The sequence below is a fragment of the Carassius auratus genome, chromosome 46, assembly GCF_003368295.1.
Source record: "Carassius auratus strain Wakin chromosome 46, ASM336829v1, whole genome shotgun sequence".
In the NCBI taxonomy this organism is placed as follows: Eukaryota; Metazoa; Chordata; class Actinopteri; order Cypriniformes; family Cyprinidae; genus Carassius; species Carassius auratus.
Genome location: NC_039288.1, coordinates 17076722 through 17094333, shown reverse-complemented (window position 1 = coordinate 17094333; position 17612 = coordinate 17076722). Strand labels below are relative to the sequence as shown.

General features: G+C 36.1%; 3 protein-coding genes and 2 pseudogenes across 5 annotated transcripts; 3 read left to right on the top strand and 2 right to left on the bottom strand.

The window, feature by feature from the left end:
• Window positions 1–288: 288 nt before the first annotated feature.
• On the bottom strand, window positions 289–1071 carry LOC113064401 (cytochrome b-c1 complex subunit 9-like). Its single transcript, XM_026235200.1, has 2 exons — window positions 895–1071; window positions 289–587 (listed from the first exon to the last, which is right to left on the bottom strand). Exons 1-2 carry the CDS (start codon window positions 1033–1035, stop codon window positions 537–539), a joined length of 192 nt encoding a protein of 63 aa, XP_026090985.1. The 5' UTR covers window positions 1036–1071; the 3' UTR covers window positions 289–536.
• A 143-nt stretch (window positions 1072–1214) lies between these two features.
• LOC113064400 (60S ribosomal protein L35-like) lies at window positions 1215–4970 on the top strand. The gene is made up of 4 exons (XM_026235199.1): window positions 1215–1306; window positions 1849–1985; window positions 3644–3725; window positions 4767–4970. Exons 1-4 carry the CDS (start codon window positions 1304–1306, stop codon window positions 4914–4916), a joined length of 372 nt encoding a protein of 123 aa, XP_026090984.1. The 5' UTR covers window positions 1215–1303; the 3' UTR covers window positions 4917–4970.
• Window positions 4764–11331, bottom strand: LOC113064397 (WD repeat-containing protein 38-like). 3 transcript variants are annotated; one of them, XM_026235194.1, is made up of 10 exons: window positions 11274–11331; window positions 10400–10473; window positions 10138–10258; window positions 9015–9131; window positions 8764–8861; window positions 7578–7658; window positions 7390–7512; window positions 6487–6639; window positions 6371–6418; window positions 4764–6296 (listed from the first exon to the last, which is right to left on the bottom strand). In XM_026235194.1, exons 2-10 carry the CDS (start codon window positions 10466–10468, stop codon window positions 6120–6122), a joined length of 987 nt encoding a protein of 328 aa, XP_026090979.1. In that variant the 5' UTR covers window positions 10469–10473; window positions 11274–11331; the 3' UTR covers window positions 4764–6119. The 3 variants fall into 3 exon arrangements, with proteins under 3 accessions (XP_026090979.1, XP_026090981.1, XP_026090978.1); XM_026235196.1 differs by lacking the exon at window positions 11274–11331 and adding an exon at window positions 11131–11240; XM_026235193.1 differs by lacking the exon at window positions 11274–11331 and having other exon boundaries at window positions 10400–10854.
• A 1653-nt stretch (window positions 11332–12984) lies between these two features.
• LOC113064395 (proteinase-activated receptor 3-like) lies at window positions 12985–16424 on the top strand (annotated as a pseudogene).
• The window catches only part of LOC113063699 (unconventional myosin-Va-like), an 8392-nt pseudogene continuing 6995 nt past the window's right edge, over window positions 16216–17612 (top strand).

Genomic DNA, 17612 nt, shown 5'->3' with positions numbered 1-17612 from the left:
AGAGCATTGTTTCTGTAATCGAGTGCGACAAGCCCCAGATTCTGTGCATATGGTTTCCCAATTAGTTTCCCTGTTCTCTACACAGGTTACTAAATCTTCTGATTATCTTAGGGTAGCCTGGGAAATGGAGGCAGAAATTTCGGTCTGAGATCTTGAAGAGAATACATAGCAGTTCCATCAATGCAAGACTTCAATTAATTCATTTTAAAATTGTACTCTGTTTTAAACCTTGAAAAAAAAAAAAACATCGCCTGAAATTTCTTCTTGCATTGCACACAAAAGAACCACCGTATTTCAACGATTCTGGGTCGTTGGGTTTATTCAGACAGAATTATGTTAGCAACACATTTATAAATGGTGAAGAATGTGGTATAAAGCACAATGACAAGCGGACACATCACATTTAAAGAGTCTCTGTCTATGTCCCCAGGACAATCCGGCTGGAAGATGAAACACAGCGGCTGTAGCACACTGTAAAAGCAGTGGATTGTCCAACTAGGTCACATCAGGAAACAGGACGCTCCACAAGATCATCATTATTCTTCATCCTTCTGTTCATAATTGTGTTTTATGTGTTTCCAGAGTTTCTACAAAAAGAAAATACTCAACTGAATGACAGCACACAGGGTGAGCAAAACACATTGCATTACTACATGCATGGCACATCTGATTGTACAGACACTCCAGATAAAAAATAAATTAGCATTACAGTGTAATGGCATTAAACTGTTTATATTATAAAGACAACATACATATATTTATATAACCATATATATACATCCTATACTTTCATCCCTATAAATATTTAGTTATTGTTATCAAGTAGGCTGATCAAGGTCAGTCTATCGGTGGGTCATGAGGAAATCTACCGAAATCAGTCGAAAGATATCTTACCCCTCGATTAATGTTGTCAAACATCGCTTCTCCAGCCTGATCAAACACCCTCTCGAAGACCACAGCTCCCACCATGATGGTTATAGCGAAAGTTGATGTTCTTCTGAAGAGCAGATTGTAGACACTTCTCGCGAGCGCCATGATGGTTGACGAAGTCTTCCGGGAGATTGGGCGGAGCCATGAGCTGTCAATCAAATCCATCGACCGAATAATATACTAAAAGTATTTTTTTACTGTGTTTTTCTTTATTTATTTTTACGAAAACGTAAGCCTATTTTAACAGGTACAATTGTCTAATAAACATAATGGTTTATTAGTTAATATTCCCTACCCTAGTTTCCTCCGTGACCCGGTAGATTTTACCACGTGACCTCTGCGACTTCCTTTCTTGTGGCAGCCATCGAGAGAAATGGTGAGGATTTTACTGAAACCGAACAATCTGAATCAATCCTGTGCGTTATACGTGTTAGACGATACCGAGAGAGAGTTTAAACTACACCTCAACTTGGGGGCGAGAGTTTGAGCACGGTATTTGAATATTTATAATCATGGATTAAAGTGAAATTTGAGTGAAGACGCGATGCATCGGTAGATGAAGTCCCAGTAGTGCACTTTAGCCTGTTAGCGTAGCGGACAGCTGTAATTGTGGTTATGGATACATAAAGTTAATATTATGGAGTTGGTTTGGATATTGTGGCTTGCAGTAGTCAACAGCTGTCGAATAGAAGTGGAAGTTATATGTCTAGACTGAACGAGTTTGACAGACATGCGTTTCCAAAACATCAGAAACCACTGCTAGCTGTAGACAACTGATTCTGAAGTAAACCAAACTTAACTATGTTTTTGTAAGTTTTCGATAGCTGTGCATCGTTCCAGTAGTCTCTCAGTAATTATCTTTAATACACAAATGGTTTGATGTGATTCAAATGCTAATGAGTGATGTGTGTTTTGTAGGCAAAGATCAAGGCCAGAGACCTGCGCGGGAAGAAAAAGGAGGAGCTGCTGAAACAGCTGGAGGATCTGAAGGTGGAGCTCTCCCAGCTGCGCGTTGCCAAGGTTACGGGAGGAGCTGCATCCAAACTCTCCAAGATGTGAGTGATGGAGTCGGCTGTGTCTCGATAAGCTCACGAGCTCAGTAGTCAGGACACTGATGAGGGGAGTCCTTTCATTGCACTGGAGAGTCTGCTCCCTGAAAAATCCCACAATGCACTGCAAAAACTAGGGAGCATTTGTGCTCACTATGCTCCATATCAGAAATTATGTAATATCCGGATATGTGATTGATGATTTACAGGGTTAGTTCATCCAAAAATGAAAATGATGTCATTAATTACTCACCCTCATGTCGTTCCAAACCAGTAAGACCTCCATTTATTTTCGGAACACGGTTTAAGATATTTTAGATTTAGTCCAAGAGCTCTCCCCTCCATTGAAAATCTATGTACGGTATAGTCTCCATGTCCAGAAAGGTAATAAAAAAACATCTTCAAAGTAGTCCATGTGACATCAGAGGGTCGGTTAGAATTTTTTGAAGCATTGAAAATACATTTTGGTCCAAACATTATGACTTTATTCAGCATTGTCTTCTCTTCCGGGTCTGTTGTGAGTGCATTCACGATGCTGCTGATGTGTTATCTTTGTTATTGAGCGCTCCAGAAAACTTGTCAGTAGTGTTGTGACCCGGAAGAGAAGACAATGCTGAAGTCTGAGTGCTAAAGTCATAATTTTTTGTTATTTTTGGACCAAAATGTATTTTCAATGCTTCAGCAAATTCTAACTGACCCTCTGATGTCACATGGACTACTTTGATGATTTTCTTACCTTTTTGGACATGTTTCACAGTGAAACATGTAACACCGTTTCAATGGAGGGACTGAGAGTTATCGGACTAAATCTAAAATATCTTAAACTGTGTTTCGAAGATGAACGGAGGTCTCACGGGTTTGGAACCACATGAGGGTGAGTTATTAATGACATCATTTTCATTTTGGATGAACTAACCCTTTAAACACATGTCTGGTTTTTAGTATTTCAGCAAAAACACATTGCTAGAAAGGTAATGATCACATCTAGTAAACATTTATAAAAAAAATGTAATTAAATGTAGCAGAATGATGTTTAAAGAGAAAAATTTAGATTGGTCCTGCTTGTTGTTGATTACCAACTGTGGCATTCTACATTGAGTAATCACTGTCCCAATGTGCAGTGAGCCAGGGACCAAACCAGTGAGCAGATTCGTGTACATGATATACTGATTCACGAGCACAGGAGCTGATTGAGACGCACCCTTTACCAGTTTACAGAAGATCCAGATTATTGGAGACGTGTGCTGTTTAGGAGGAATAATGATCTGGGGCCCTTCTATGTTTCAATGTCAGCTTTAGTGTGATGGGAACACGTGTGTATTTTGTTTCTTTAGTGTAGTCTGATCCAAGGACGTTCAGTATACACATCACACACATTCTGCAGGTCGTAAAAAGGACTTAAAGTCTTAATTCACCTCTCTACAAGTTAATTTCCATATGTTTCTATGTTCTAGTGGTTGAGAGGAAAGTAGTTTTCAGTGTATCTTACATAAAATCTGCAGAACCCTGTGTGTGTCTGTTCCTTTCATTGGAAACATGTTTTGAAATTGTTTGTGGCCGCAATTCTTTCGCGTTTCGGTCAAAAATGTTGTTCTGGGATTAATTGAAGATGATGAAGAATTAAGTGGAAAGCATCATTCTAATGATTGTTTCCTCTCTTTCAGCCGCGTTGTCCGCAAGTCCATCGCCAGAGTCCTCACAGTTATCAACCAGACACAGAAGGAGAATCTGAGGAAGTTTTACAAGGTCAGTTTAATGCCACTGATCACCTAAATGCACACATGCTAAAATGCTCTTTCAATGCAGGAAACACCTTGAAGTCTTTACATTTTTTAGATGAGATCAAATTTAATGATAACTTAAACCCGTTCAGTTTATCTTGACAGCAGATACATTTAGAAGAGTTTGATTTTAATGTGGAAGCTGTAATGGCCATCAGTCATTCCAGTGTTCAGATGACCTGATTTGTTATGAGAGCCGAACTACAGAGCGTCTGTTTAGACTCCAGCAAGACGATCACCCAGCACTCCTCCTGCTGAAGTGGAGCTAGTGTGAATATTCTCTTGCTAAAGAAACATGACGGTTCATGGCAGAGTCTTTAAATGATGCTCATCTGCTGTGAGCAGCCGACAGATCATTTATATCCTATCATTTAATGAACTTCAGCTGTAGTCTAATTCAAAAAGACAGGTTACTAGAGAACCAGATCTTTTTTACACCTAGTCTTATATACACACATTTTATGTACATTTAAACGCTATACTTTCCATTATATTACCTTGCCATTTATTTTTACTGTTTGGTTCTTTGATCCCATTTCTAAATCCACTCTTGTGATATCTCTGTGTTTCTCAGAAGCACTCGTATGAATGGAAACTACAACTAATTATGTTCCCATTTGGTCCAAAAGAAAAATAAATCCACAATAGCATTTCTATGATGTTCCAAAAGAGGAAGAAAGTGAGATTGATTCCACAAATCAGCAGAGAGAGGTTTCCGTCACTTCCTCAGCCGTATTAGAAACGCTAACTAGATTTCTGAAATGAAGTGCCAAGCTTAATGCAAAGTAGTGTTACAATTTTTTTAAATGCAAATATAAAAACAGATTTAAACGTGTAACAATAAAAATAAAAATAAAATATATATATATATATATATATATATATATATATAGAAATAAGTAATATATTATATCATAAGTGTAAGTGGTTTTCTAGATTTAGATTTGTTGACTGCTTGTAATGTCCATCTTGTAGTTTCTAACAGTCCTGCTCTCTTCATGTTCAGGGGAAGAAGTACAAGCCTTTGGACCTGAGGCCCAGGAAGACTCGTGCCATCCGTCGTCAGCTGACAAAACACGAGCAGAACCTGATGACCAAGAAGATGCAGAGGAAGTCCCGCCTCTACGGCATCCGCAAGTTCGCGGTCAAGGCTTGAAAGGCTGTACTGTTGTTTATCACTGAAAAAATAAACACCTCACCGTGGAATTAAGACGCCTGAGTCTGTGTGTCTCTGAAGCAGGAATAAGGTTTCTTGGGAAATATGATTGAGGTGATGATTGCATGTGGAACTTGTTTTTGACATCAGTTGGAACGTGATGCTTTTTCCCCCTGGAAGTCTCTGCATTACAGCTTTAAAAATGTTTGAGTTATTTAACCAAGAGTGAAACTAAAACATGTAAGAACACTTAAAAAAAAAAATCGAAAACTACATTTTAGTTAACCTTTTCAAGGGTTGTCTATGGTTATAAATCTATGGCACTCATACAGACTGGAGTTAATTTTAATAAGATGTATGTGCAGATAATCTTAAAAATACTTAAGTTTAGCAATCCTAATTATGTTGACGTTATTTTGATTGTGGGGAAAAAACAGGTTTGTAAAATGCTTGGCATGACGGAAAAAGGGTTAACTTTAGATACTCTAAAAGAGCCAAAATTTTATTCAAATCAAATCGGTCTTATATTTTTTAAGGGTTTATACATTGTGTTTTTAATACAAATGTAAAATACTTTCCAGATGTTAAGTCATTTTAAATATAGTTTACCTCTCACTTTATAACAATGATGTGAAAAAATCTTATAAAACAATGGTATAATACAAAGTACAATATAAAAATTACAATTAAATTTGATAACCTGTTTTCACACAGCCTTTATGGTTAATACATGAAAATGTTTATATAATGTAATATTGTATCATAGTATCATTAAAATCCTTCCATTGTCATCCACTTCCAGTTACTAATGCAGTATCAAAATAGTCTGTTTTGCTGCTTGATGTTGCAAACTGCTATTTATAATTTACATTTATTACCATAAACACTAGTTTATAGTAAAATATTAAATAATTGATCAGAAATATCACATATTGACAGATAACAGCTTAATTTTGCAAGGTGAAAAACAAGGTGATTACCTCCTAAACAGTACAAAAAATAAAAATGCATACAAACTGCCAACAATCACAAAACGATTCAATCCTTATGCACCCAAACTGAAAGTTATGACATTGTGATGCTCATCTCATAAACATGTTGATTCAGACGTGCAGAAGACCTCACTGCAGCCATTGATGTCTGTCTGTGAGTTTATAATCGCTGATTATCTGAGTAAAACAGGATGCATTTCCACAGCTGCTTTCATTCACCGTTGGTCACGATGTCCTGGCCGTCCTCGTGGTCACTCTTTACTGTCCTGTTCTGTTCTGTGTTTAAACTCTCACTTCTCTCCTCTTCAACATCCAGCTGCTCAGAACCGCTGGTGAGAAGCTTCCCGTCAGGAGTGAACACACAGCCGTATGCCGAGTCCTTGTGACCCTAAAACACATGCACACATGCCATGAAGCTTGTGAAGTGACCAAATATGTTACTAGTCAAAGGCTCTCAGTCACCTGCAGCCTCTTCAGACAGACTCCAGAGGTCACATCCCAGATCCTCACCTGATAAACAAACCAATCAATATCGAGCATTGCCACACATACTGTGTGAATAAGTGAGTGTGTTTTACCATGTCGCCTTCAGCGATGGATGCTAAAACCAGTCCGTCTCTGGAGAAAGCTAGACTCCTGACCCAAACACGCTCACAACCTCCCAACACAAACAGACACGCGTGATGCATCGGTGACCAAACACGCACTGTGCCGTCCCATGAGCCTGAGGCCTGAAACACGCAGGACACATTCAGAAATATACTAGCATTCAAAAGTTTATTTTTTATTTATTTTTTAATGATTTTTAAGTCTCTCTTGCTCACCAACAGTCAAATATTGAAATATTATTATGGTAAAAAAAATAACATCTATTTGAATAATGCTTATTTTAAATTGTAATAATATTTTATACATGTGTCTATAAGGCTGCATAACTCCTTTCTATAAGTGCTGGGACATTTATGAGTAATGCATGTGTAATTTTTCTTGTGCAATGGAAATTTCAATTTATGTGCAAGAAGGGATTTTCACGTGCAATACAATTTATTATTATCATTGCTTATTTATCAATACTAGATTAGTGTGCTATACATACACTATAAAACTACTGTAATGAATTATCATGATCACATTGGATTAATTATACACAAGATTTTACTGACGCATTCTATTGCACCTAATTAATTTTTACATTTGATTTAAACTACCGTTTTTATAGGTATAGTCTTTTATTATTATTTGTATGTCTCTATTCATTTTTAATTTATTGATGGGTATATATTTATTCATTTTTATCTTTCTTATTATTTATTTATTATTTCTTTCTTTTGAGAACAATTGCAACATGGAAAGCAATTTCCCCCTGGGATGAATAATGTTCTTTGATTTAAAATACAACCTCTGTGAGCAGAAGAGATTCTTTCAGGAGAAACATCTTTTTTTTTCTCACTCTCGATAAGAAATCAGCTTTGTGAGCTCACCAGCGTCCCACGGACAGAGAAACAGAGACAGGCCACGTTTCCCAGGTGCCCCTGTAATGTCACAGCCTCTTTTTCCTCAAGAAGTTTCCAGACTCTCACGGTCCGATCCCAGGAGCCCGTGGCCTGAACGACAGAGAGAGGAGGTGAAGCAGCTCATGCTGAACGGATCAAAACAAGATGATTCATACCACACTCTGTGAGTCTGATGAGAAGGCACTGCTCTGGACAGCTGCAGTGTGACCCCGCAGATCCTCCAGCATCTCACCGCTCTGAGACATCAAACAACACCACACACACATTACTGATGAGCTGCACCTGGTACTACAGAAACACTACACCATTTATGTCTTCAGTTCATTATTAAGGTTACTGATATGAAGAAAAAACTTAACTATAAGTATTAAAGTTCATCAGTATCCTCAAAACTATTTTTTGTGTTATGGATATGAATGATTCCTTGATTCTAAACCTCGATGGGGTTGCAAGAGGATGCTATGGGATTTTTTCAATGTATTTTTTAAAGCTGTCAAAATGTGCTAGATATTAAATAATATGCTCAAAAATATTTAAACATTATTATTTTTTCTACTCAGAAATAATTAATCAGTTATTATATATGTATGTGTTGCTTGTATATTTTTTATTATAATTTTATATTTTTAAAACCCATCATGTTATTCATATTATTTATACATATATACATTTATAAAATCGTTTTTCAGATAATATTTTAATTTGTACCGGCTTTAAAAGCAACAAAATATATTTTGAAAATAAATAAGAACATTACACACACACACACACATATAAATATATATATATATATATATATATATATATATATATATATATATATATATATATATATATATATATATATATATATATAAACTAATAAAAATAATATATAAAAGAGTAGATATTAAATATTTTATCATATGAAGTATAATATATGAAATATATAATAATATAAAATATAATAATTACTAAGTATAATAAATATATACATAATAAAAAATTAACATAATAATGAAAATAATATTTATTAGACAAAGTTTAATATATTAACAAAGTAATATGTCCAAATATAAACATTTAAAATTATATAAATATTTAAAATTATTACATTTTATAAACAACATTTTCTTTATAATATCATGCTTAATATTTTTCTCACACTAAAAATGGCTCAAAATCTAGATTTATTTCCTCTCGAAACATTGTTCTGAAAGGGAAGTGTTTGTTTTGTTTGGTTTGGTTGAATGCAAATGTCCCCCATTTACGTTATTCTCTGCAGAAGTCTTTTTTTGAAAAGGGAAGTGTTTGTTTCAAACATTAGTTCCTGATCTGTAAAGTGACGTGTGTGTTTGTCACCTGAACCCTCCAGATGAGTACTCTGTTGTCCCATCCACCCGAAACCAGCCTCTGACCGTCCGGACTGAAGCTCACCGTCTCCACACTCCCGCTGTGAGCTGGCAAGCAGTAACATGTTAAACGAAGAAAAGTTTGACTGAAACGATGGTGATTATGAAACAGAACAAAGGTTGATGCTGATGAGATGTTGCTGCTGAAGCTGTGAATCCTGTGATAGATCAGTATTGGAGTTTATCAGTATTTGAGAGTACCTGTCAGTATGTGTGTGCATTCAGTGCTGGAGCGGCTCCAGATTCTGACCGTACGGTCGTGAGACGCACTCGCAAACAGCTGACCATCCGAAGAGAAAACACAGGATTTCACAGGACCTGCATGTTTATTTCAAAACAAATAATTAAACAGAAAATCTTGAACTTTGTGCCCACGTACAATAAATTCAATTCTACACTTCATACCCACATTGCACCGCTGGATGGACCCGTTAATGCTTGTGTATATTTTTGCTCTTTTGTAAGTGTTGTATTGTAGTCTTTTGTTTTTAATCAGTTTTTCTGGATTCTGTGCTCTATGAATCTGTTTGTTGTGTTCTGGATTGCTTCGTCTTGGTTCTGGATTTAGTCTTTTCCCTGTTATTGAGCTCTGCTAATAAAATGATACTCCTTCACTATGATAGGCTTACACTTACTTTGATATTTATACATCAAAGGCATGTAAAAAAAAAAAAAAAAATTACTCCAGTAAATATTTTATCAAGATAGGCTTATTTATTTATTTTTTAATTTCATCAATTCATGAAACACATTTTTGTGATAACATGCACTATATGAGGAAAGTATTAATGTACCAATAAACAACCAAGTTTTCCTGATTTTTTTTTTTTTTTAGGTGTTTAGTCCCAATTTGTGACTTTAATCATTTAGGTCTGATGTCATTTAGCAGCAACAGAACAGAAAATTCTTGCACTGTGCATTTGATAATCTTCATACTTTCCAATTCTCCATATTTCATGTTTATGCATCCTATTTCCATTAAGATACTACTGTGTGAGTAATATATTGATATATTTTGTGAGTTAGGTAGCAAGTTTTTGCAGTCGACTTTCTTTTTTTTCTTTTTTTTTTTTTTACCATTCACAACAAAACCCACCCAATTGCAATACAAAACGAGCCCAATGGCATTCCTGGGATAAATATCACATAGGGTCACCAGCGCGCCATAAGTGTTAAAGAAGCCCAATTCGGTGGAAAAATCACGGACTTGGCAACACGCAGCAAACGCAGATGCACAGCTATCCACGTTAATTATTACGACTGCGATATATTTACCACAGTATTGATACACAACACAATATATTTACCAGTCACTTAACGATACCTGAGTGTCCGCTGAATGTGGCCAGGTGTTTTGCACTGGTGGCGCTCCACAGGTACAGTCTGGCGTCATCACAGCACGTGAGCAGAACGTGACAGTCAGGTGAGAACGCGCAGCAGTTCACCTGAGACACGCACAGACGACAACACAACATCCACCTAATCCATTATACATTATACAAAATAGACAATTAAAAATATAAGCATTATTTTAATACACATAGAAGGAAAATTAAGAAGCCTGCAGACAAAATATCAGCTCGTACCTCTCCTTTGTGTCTGGAATAATACCTAATTTTGGACACGCTGAAGTCTGCTGAGGGATGGCGCCACATGTTTCCTTGTTCATGAGAAATCGCCATTTCAGAAATGTAATAACGAACCACACATGTTCAACAGAAGCATAGCTGCTGGTTAGTGATGCAGCTCAGATTTGTTTGGGTTTTGATTGTTTCTGTATCCAGAGTGACGCTCTCTAGACTTCTGAGGGCTGCGCCTGCGCTTTACTGGGATTTTTCTCCTGGTTTAGACAGTCATTAACTATAAAATTAAGTATTAAAAGTCTTAAACTAGCTCATTGTGAGTGCTCACCTGCCAGTTGCACTTTTTAAGCACTGCATTTAAGTGACTTGCTTAAAAATCACTCGTATATTTGTATAATTTGACCAAAATTACGTTGTAAAACATTTCTTAAAGGAATAATTCACACACAAAAATTAAAAAAATCTGTCATGAGTTTTCTTCATGTCATTTTAAACTTGTATGACTTTCTTTCTTTTGTAGAACACAAAAGAAAAGATTCTGAAGAATGTATGACAGCATAATCAAAACTCTTTTGGTTGCCACTGATATCAGTTGTATGAAAATAATAATAATAATTTCTTAAATCTCCTTTTTTTTGTTCCGCAGCATAAATAGATAAATACAGATTTGAAATTACATGGGGTTGAGTCTATTAGTTGTATTACATAAAATGAAACATTATTAATATACTTACATGATCATATAAAATATTATTAAGAAATTACATTAGCAATATGATTTAAGACAAGATGTCAATTGTTTCTAGGCTAAAGGAGAGAACTCTGTGAATCCTCTCAGTAAGTTTGAGAATCCCAAACTTCAGAAATGTTCACATACTGTAAGGAATTTAGGCACCGTCCTGTTAAATGCATCATCTCTATGCATGTCTGTTCGTGTTGTGTGTGCAATATCTGTTTAAATACCAGTTCATGCTTGTGTAAACACACTCTGTGACCCTCCAGGAGTCCTCTTGTGTTAGTGTCACTTCTGAACACCACGTACTTTTCCCATAAAAATGTACGTATTTTTGGGAAATCGCCCCCAGGCACAAATTTTCCACTGTTTCTGATGTGCTCTGTTTGTAAAGAAGACATCTGTGCTCCAGTCTCACAGTTCGAGAGGGTAACTGACGCACCAGATCAGTAGGCTTTCTATCAAGATGTTTACTCTGAACAGCAGGGTGTTTAGTTGGTTTTTGCATGTTGATGTTTAATAGTTGTTTGCATGAATTTCACGCAGCTCGCTCGCAGCAGGAGATGTGTGTTAGTCATTTGTTGTGTCCTCATATGCAGGACACAATGACACCTTTCACCTTTACTGAATAAAAATCACTTTGCTAGAAACCGAGCAGTTTTAAAAACAAGATCTGAAGTCACCCATAGTTATGCATATGCTTTTTGGAGAGAGATAAAAAAAACTGTTTCTAGCTGTTTGGGGACAAAAAACAATCCTAAAATCATGCATTAACATAACGATGTATCATCTTATCAACTTATAAAGGAATATTTCACTCAAAAATTACAAATAGTTGAAAATTTACCCTCCGGCAATCCAAAATGTAGATGAGTTTGTTTCTTCATCAGATTTGGAGAAATGTAGCATTACATCACTTGCTCGTCACCAGTGGATCCCCTACTGAATGGGTGCCGTCAGAATGAGAGCTGATAAACACAGTTGATAAAAACAGATGATAAAAACGTCACAAAAATCTACAAGTAAACCACACCACTCCAGTCCATCAGTTAATGTCTTGTAAAAAGAAAAGCTGCATGTTTGTAAGAAAAAAAATCCATCAACATAATTTTTTACATCAAACCGTTACTTCAGAATAAAACACATAATCACTTTTTTACAGTGAAAAAGACATTTGTCTGAATCAGGAGAGAAATACACAAATTAAGTATTGTTTACAAGTGAAAACAGTTCTTGGCAAATATATGGGTGTATTTTGAGAGGACAACAGTGGACTTCTTTAAGATGAAGTGTTATTATGGGTTATAGACTCATATTTTATCCCGAGTCGATGGTTTAGAGTTAAAATGTTTTTATGATGGTTAGTTTCTTATAAACATGTAGCTTTTTACTTCACGGGATGTCAATTAATGGACCGTATTCATGTGGATTATTGTAAAGTTTTTATCAGCTGTTTTTATCAACTGTTTATCAACTCTTATTCTGACGGCACCCATTCACTGCAGAGGATCCATTGGTCCTATAATGAGCAAACTTTTGGGTGAACTGTTCCTTTAAAAGAGAGCAGAAAATGCATCCCATCTCTTTTGTAGATAACGTCAAGCTATTTTGGTGCAATATTATGTGTATAAAAATATGTTTTACTCTAGCACAAAGTAGCACAATGTAAAATCTGTAAAAAGGTTTTATGGCTGTAATCAAATCAAAAGTGTGTGTGTGTGTGTGTGTGTGTGTGTGTGTGAGTGTGAGTGTGTGTGCGCGCGGATATGTGTGGGTGTTTAAGAATGCATGTTTTGCTAGACTGGCCTACTTAAATTACATAGGTACGAGTTCATCATTTGTATAAACAGGAAATCATGTCTCATGTTTTATTATTCATATTTGATCTGATACTGTGTCATAGAGAACTCTTGCAGACTGCAACCAACAAATAAAGAGAACGCACTGCGGGTTGGATGGGAAGTGAAACACAGACGTCCAGATGGTGGCAGATTAAAAGTGTTTTATCTCTCACCTACAGGCATTTACTTTCCTTCAGAGAATGGTTAAACTTACAACAAGATATTTGTTTTAAAACGAACAGAAATTACTGATGGACCAACAGTTCTTACTTTTTTCCCCTTCATTTCCAAGTATTATTTGGCCACCAAGTGAGCAATAAATAAATAAAAACTATGAATGTCACCTTTAAGAATTTAGGCGGATAAAGTATTGGACGATCAAGAAAAGAAGTAATTATGATGTCAAGGGCTGAAAGGGGTTCAAAAGAGGGGGCGATGATGATGTCATCTGTTTGGAACGTTCCCGCTATTCTCGAGAGAGAGGGAGTGAGAGAGAGAGAGAGTGAGAGAGAGAGTGAGAGACAGTCGGCTCTTGCGTCTTTACGCCCTTTATTTTGGATTCCAGTCACAGATAAACCGTGTGGAGACTTGTCGTTTTGAACTGACCCTACTGGACGTGTTTCTCAGTCATGGGGAAAATTGTTCTTGTCGTTTTGATAACTTTAATTATTCTAAACGCGAACCAGGCTAAAGGTAAGCGAATTAATATGTTAAATGTGTTTAAATTTGTTTAATTTCAAACAGTTCATTCCTCTGTATAGCAAATTTCCTGTTGTTAGCCTACCATCAAGAGAAACTGACAATTCAACACCATAACAAATACAGAATTATATCGGGAAGAAGCATTTTGCGAAAATAATTAAGCTGATTTATAAATGAATTAAATTGAGTGGAAGTTTAGGCCTATTTTTTTTATTCATTACTTGTTTCTCAGTGAAATAATTTCAGATTTGATCAGCGTCAGTAAAACATTTGATAGTTTTGTTATTTTATAAATATTAATATTCTGTTGACAATTTTAAGCGGTAGGCAATAAGACACAACAGCAGGTCTTATTAAAAATAAATAAATACATTTATCAACTATCGTGAATAGGATCTTTTTTTCTTTTCTTTATTTATAATTTATAAAGAAACACTTTTAAAGACTATTCCTCTGAAATAATCTATAATCAAACAGATTTGATCAACTACAGTAAAACAGCAAAAGTAAAAACAGTAAAAACATATTTATTGTTTATATTTTGTGAATATTATATTAATGAGTTAATATTAAATATTCCAATTTTAAGTAGTATTAATCACAACAGAAGGTCTCTTTAAAAGTATATGAACATATTTAAGATGAAAAGATTTTTTATTTTTTTCAAAAATGTTATGCAGTTCACTTAAATAATAGTTAATACATGTGAATATATTTATACACATAGTTTAAATATGATTTAAAATAGTTTGAGATGGATCATATACAATGTATACAAAACAACTAAATAACACTCAATTACAATATTTATCCAGTCCTATAAAGCATGCTGGGAACTAGAAACCCACAGCTCAACTTTCAAAGTTATCAAGACAATTTTATTAATTTTATTATAACTGCAACTAAAAATAAAAAATATTTCTTCTCCTTGACATTTAATTTTTATTTTAAACAGCTTTAATTTTTGCTGTGCAGTGATTCTTTATTTTAGTGAACCTCATCAATTTTACAGTGTGTGTTTTATAGTTTGCGCTTTATTGTTGTTAAACTTTTTGACTTGTTTTGTTTTGCATATTCTGTCAAGCACGTTGGTCGACTTTGGTTTTATTAAATGTGCTATAAATAAACAGTATTGTATTGTATTGTATATATAAACCTATGTCTAACTTTCCTCTATGTCCACTTGCAGGAAAGAGCGATGGGAAGAGCAAACGAAACAGCACTGTCATCGCCAGCCCGAGGACCTTTCAAGGAGAACGCCATCCCCAATCATTTGTACCTCCTCCTCCAAACGAAACAACAGACCCACAAACAAACATCCACCCATCCGCCGTTGATGTTGAAGTCAAGTTACGAAGCAACAACACGGCAAACTACCTCCAAGGACCTCTGAGCAATAGGTTCATCCCAGCCGTCTACATCATAGCCGTCGTTGTCGGCATTCCCGGCAATATCGCCATCTTGGTTTCCATTGGAACCAAAGTGCGGGCCATTTCTTCGGCTATTTTGTACTGTAGCTTGGCAGCGTCCGACTTGCTGCTGTTGTTCAGCCTGCTGCTGAAGGTGCACTATCATCTCAGCGGAAACCATTGGATATTCGGCGAAACCGCTTGTCGTATCACAACCGCCTGTTTTTACGGAAACCTTTACTGCTCTGCTTTCACACTAGCATGCATTAGCATCAAACGCTACCTAGCTGTGGTTCATCCTTTCCTTTATAAGAGCTTGCCGAAGCGCTCAATGACCACATGGGGTTGTTTAACCGTCTGGATCGTATTTATCATCGCCCTTCTGCCGGAATTCCTAGTGGAAACAAAGCTACCGCATCACAGATCTCGGAATAATCACATGCCACGACGTTCTCCCTGCTGGCTTAAGTAACTACCAATGGCTTATCTATTATAACTTAGGCTTGACCTGTGTAGGTTTTTCCTGCCTCTAGTGGTGACAGTGACATGTTACACTTCTATCATCTGGCACCTGAACCGTTCACACCAAGACTGGGCTCTTTATATCAGAGCTAGCACGTTTAACTTCATTATCTTTGTTTTGTGCTTCGGCCGAGCAGCTGCCTTCATTTCGTGCATTATGTCATGCTTTCTATCGGCTTTACAGAGAGTCTTTACATCTACTTCAGTGTGGCTGTGTGTCTGTGTTGCTTGCATAGCGCTCTGGATCCGTATCTGTTCGTGCTCATGTCCAGGACTGTCGGAACCAAACGCTACTTCCTTACACGCAAAGGACATACGCTTAGCCTCTCTGCGTAAATCAATATGAAATGTGTAGAGTGCAACCCATTTAACTTCCCTAATCTTTGAAACTGGATTCAGTCAAATGTGATTTTCATGTTGACAATATTATTCTAAAAGGAGATTTCTAGAATCAAGGTTTTTTTGGTTTCGATTTTTGTTTCTGAAACCTCTTTGTTCTAGATTTAAAGTTTTTAATATGTGAAGTGCCACGAGGAGAACTAATAGTTCCAGTTTAAGCCAGAATCGGTTGGACAGGAGCAGGATCTTGAATGCAAATGGAGAGTCATTTGAATGGCCCTGAAAGAAAAGGATGTAATATACTGCCTGGACTGTGTGTTTTGAATGTTACATAAAGCCTTGTTGACCAAGGCAAAGTTTGTCTGTATATGTTATCCTTATTTGTATAGAGAATCCAAATGTTGAACTATAATGCCTATATTTAAACTCGCATGATTTTAAAGCACAGCATTAATATAGTCATTAAAACAAATAAAACAAAAGTCGTGCCTGTCTTATATTTTGGTTCAATAACCTTTATCATGGACAGATGTTCATATTAAATATGCAATCTTCCTGACGAAGGTCCAGTGGTTTTTCTCTTTATTTTTTCTTTGGATTTGATTCATCATACAACATGCAAGATGGAGCGGAGCTTCTCTCTGACAACATCTCCAGGACACTTCGCTCCATGTGACTAGTAAGACAATTCTCAAATAACCATTATGATGAGTTTTGTTCTAACCGCTTAAATGCTAAAGGTACTTGCGCTGTAAAACCTATTAAGACTGTGTCTGTTCCCCAAATAGTGAGGTCAAAATATAAATATAATGTAGGATCTAGAAAAAATCTTATCGTAATTAAACCAGAAAAATGTAAAGTAAATGAACAAAAACAATTTTTTAAAGTTTGGGCTCATAAATATTAGATCACTCGCACCCAAAAGCAGTTATTGTAAATGAAATGATCACAGATAATAGTTTTGGATTTACTCTGCTTGACTGAAACCTGGCTAAAACCAAATGATTATTTTGGTCTAAATGAGTCTACTCCACCAAACTACTGTTATAAGCATGAGCCCCGTCAGACTGGTCGTGGTGGAGGTGTTGCAACAATATATAGTGATATTCTCCAATGTTACCCCAGAAAACAGGATACTGGTTTAACCTCTTTTGAAATACTTCTGCTAAATGTTACTCTGTCAGACATGCAAAAGAAATCTAATGTATCTCTTGCTCTGGCTACTGTGTATAGACCACCAGGGCCGTATACAGAATTCCTAAAAGAATTTGCAGATTTCCTCTCAGACCTTCTAGTTACAGTTGATAAGGCGCTAATCATGGGAGATTTTAATAGTCACGTTGATAATGCAAATGATACATTAGGACTTGCGGTTACTGACCTAATAAACTCCTTTGGAGTCAAGCAAAATGTCACCGGGCCCACTCATCATTTTAATCATACACTAGATTTAATTATATCGCATGGAATCGATCTTTACTGCTATAAATATTGGTACCTCAAAAGTGATGATATTACAGACCATTTCCTTGTATCGTGCATGGTGCGTATAACTGATATTAACTATATGGCTCAGCGTTACCGTCTGGGCAGAACTATTGTTCCAGCCACCAAAGAAAGATTCGCAAATAACCTGCCTGATCTATCTCAACTGCTAATTGTACCCCAAA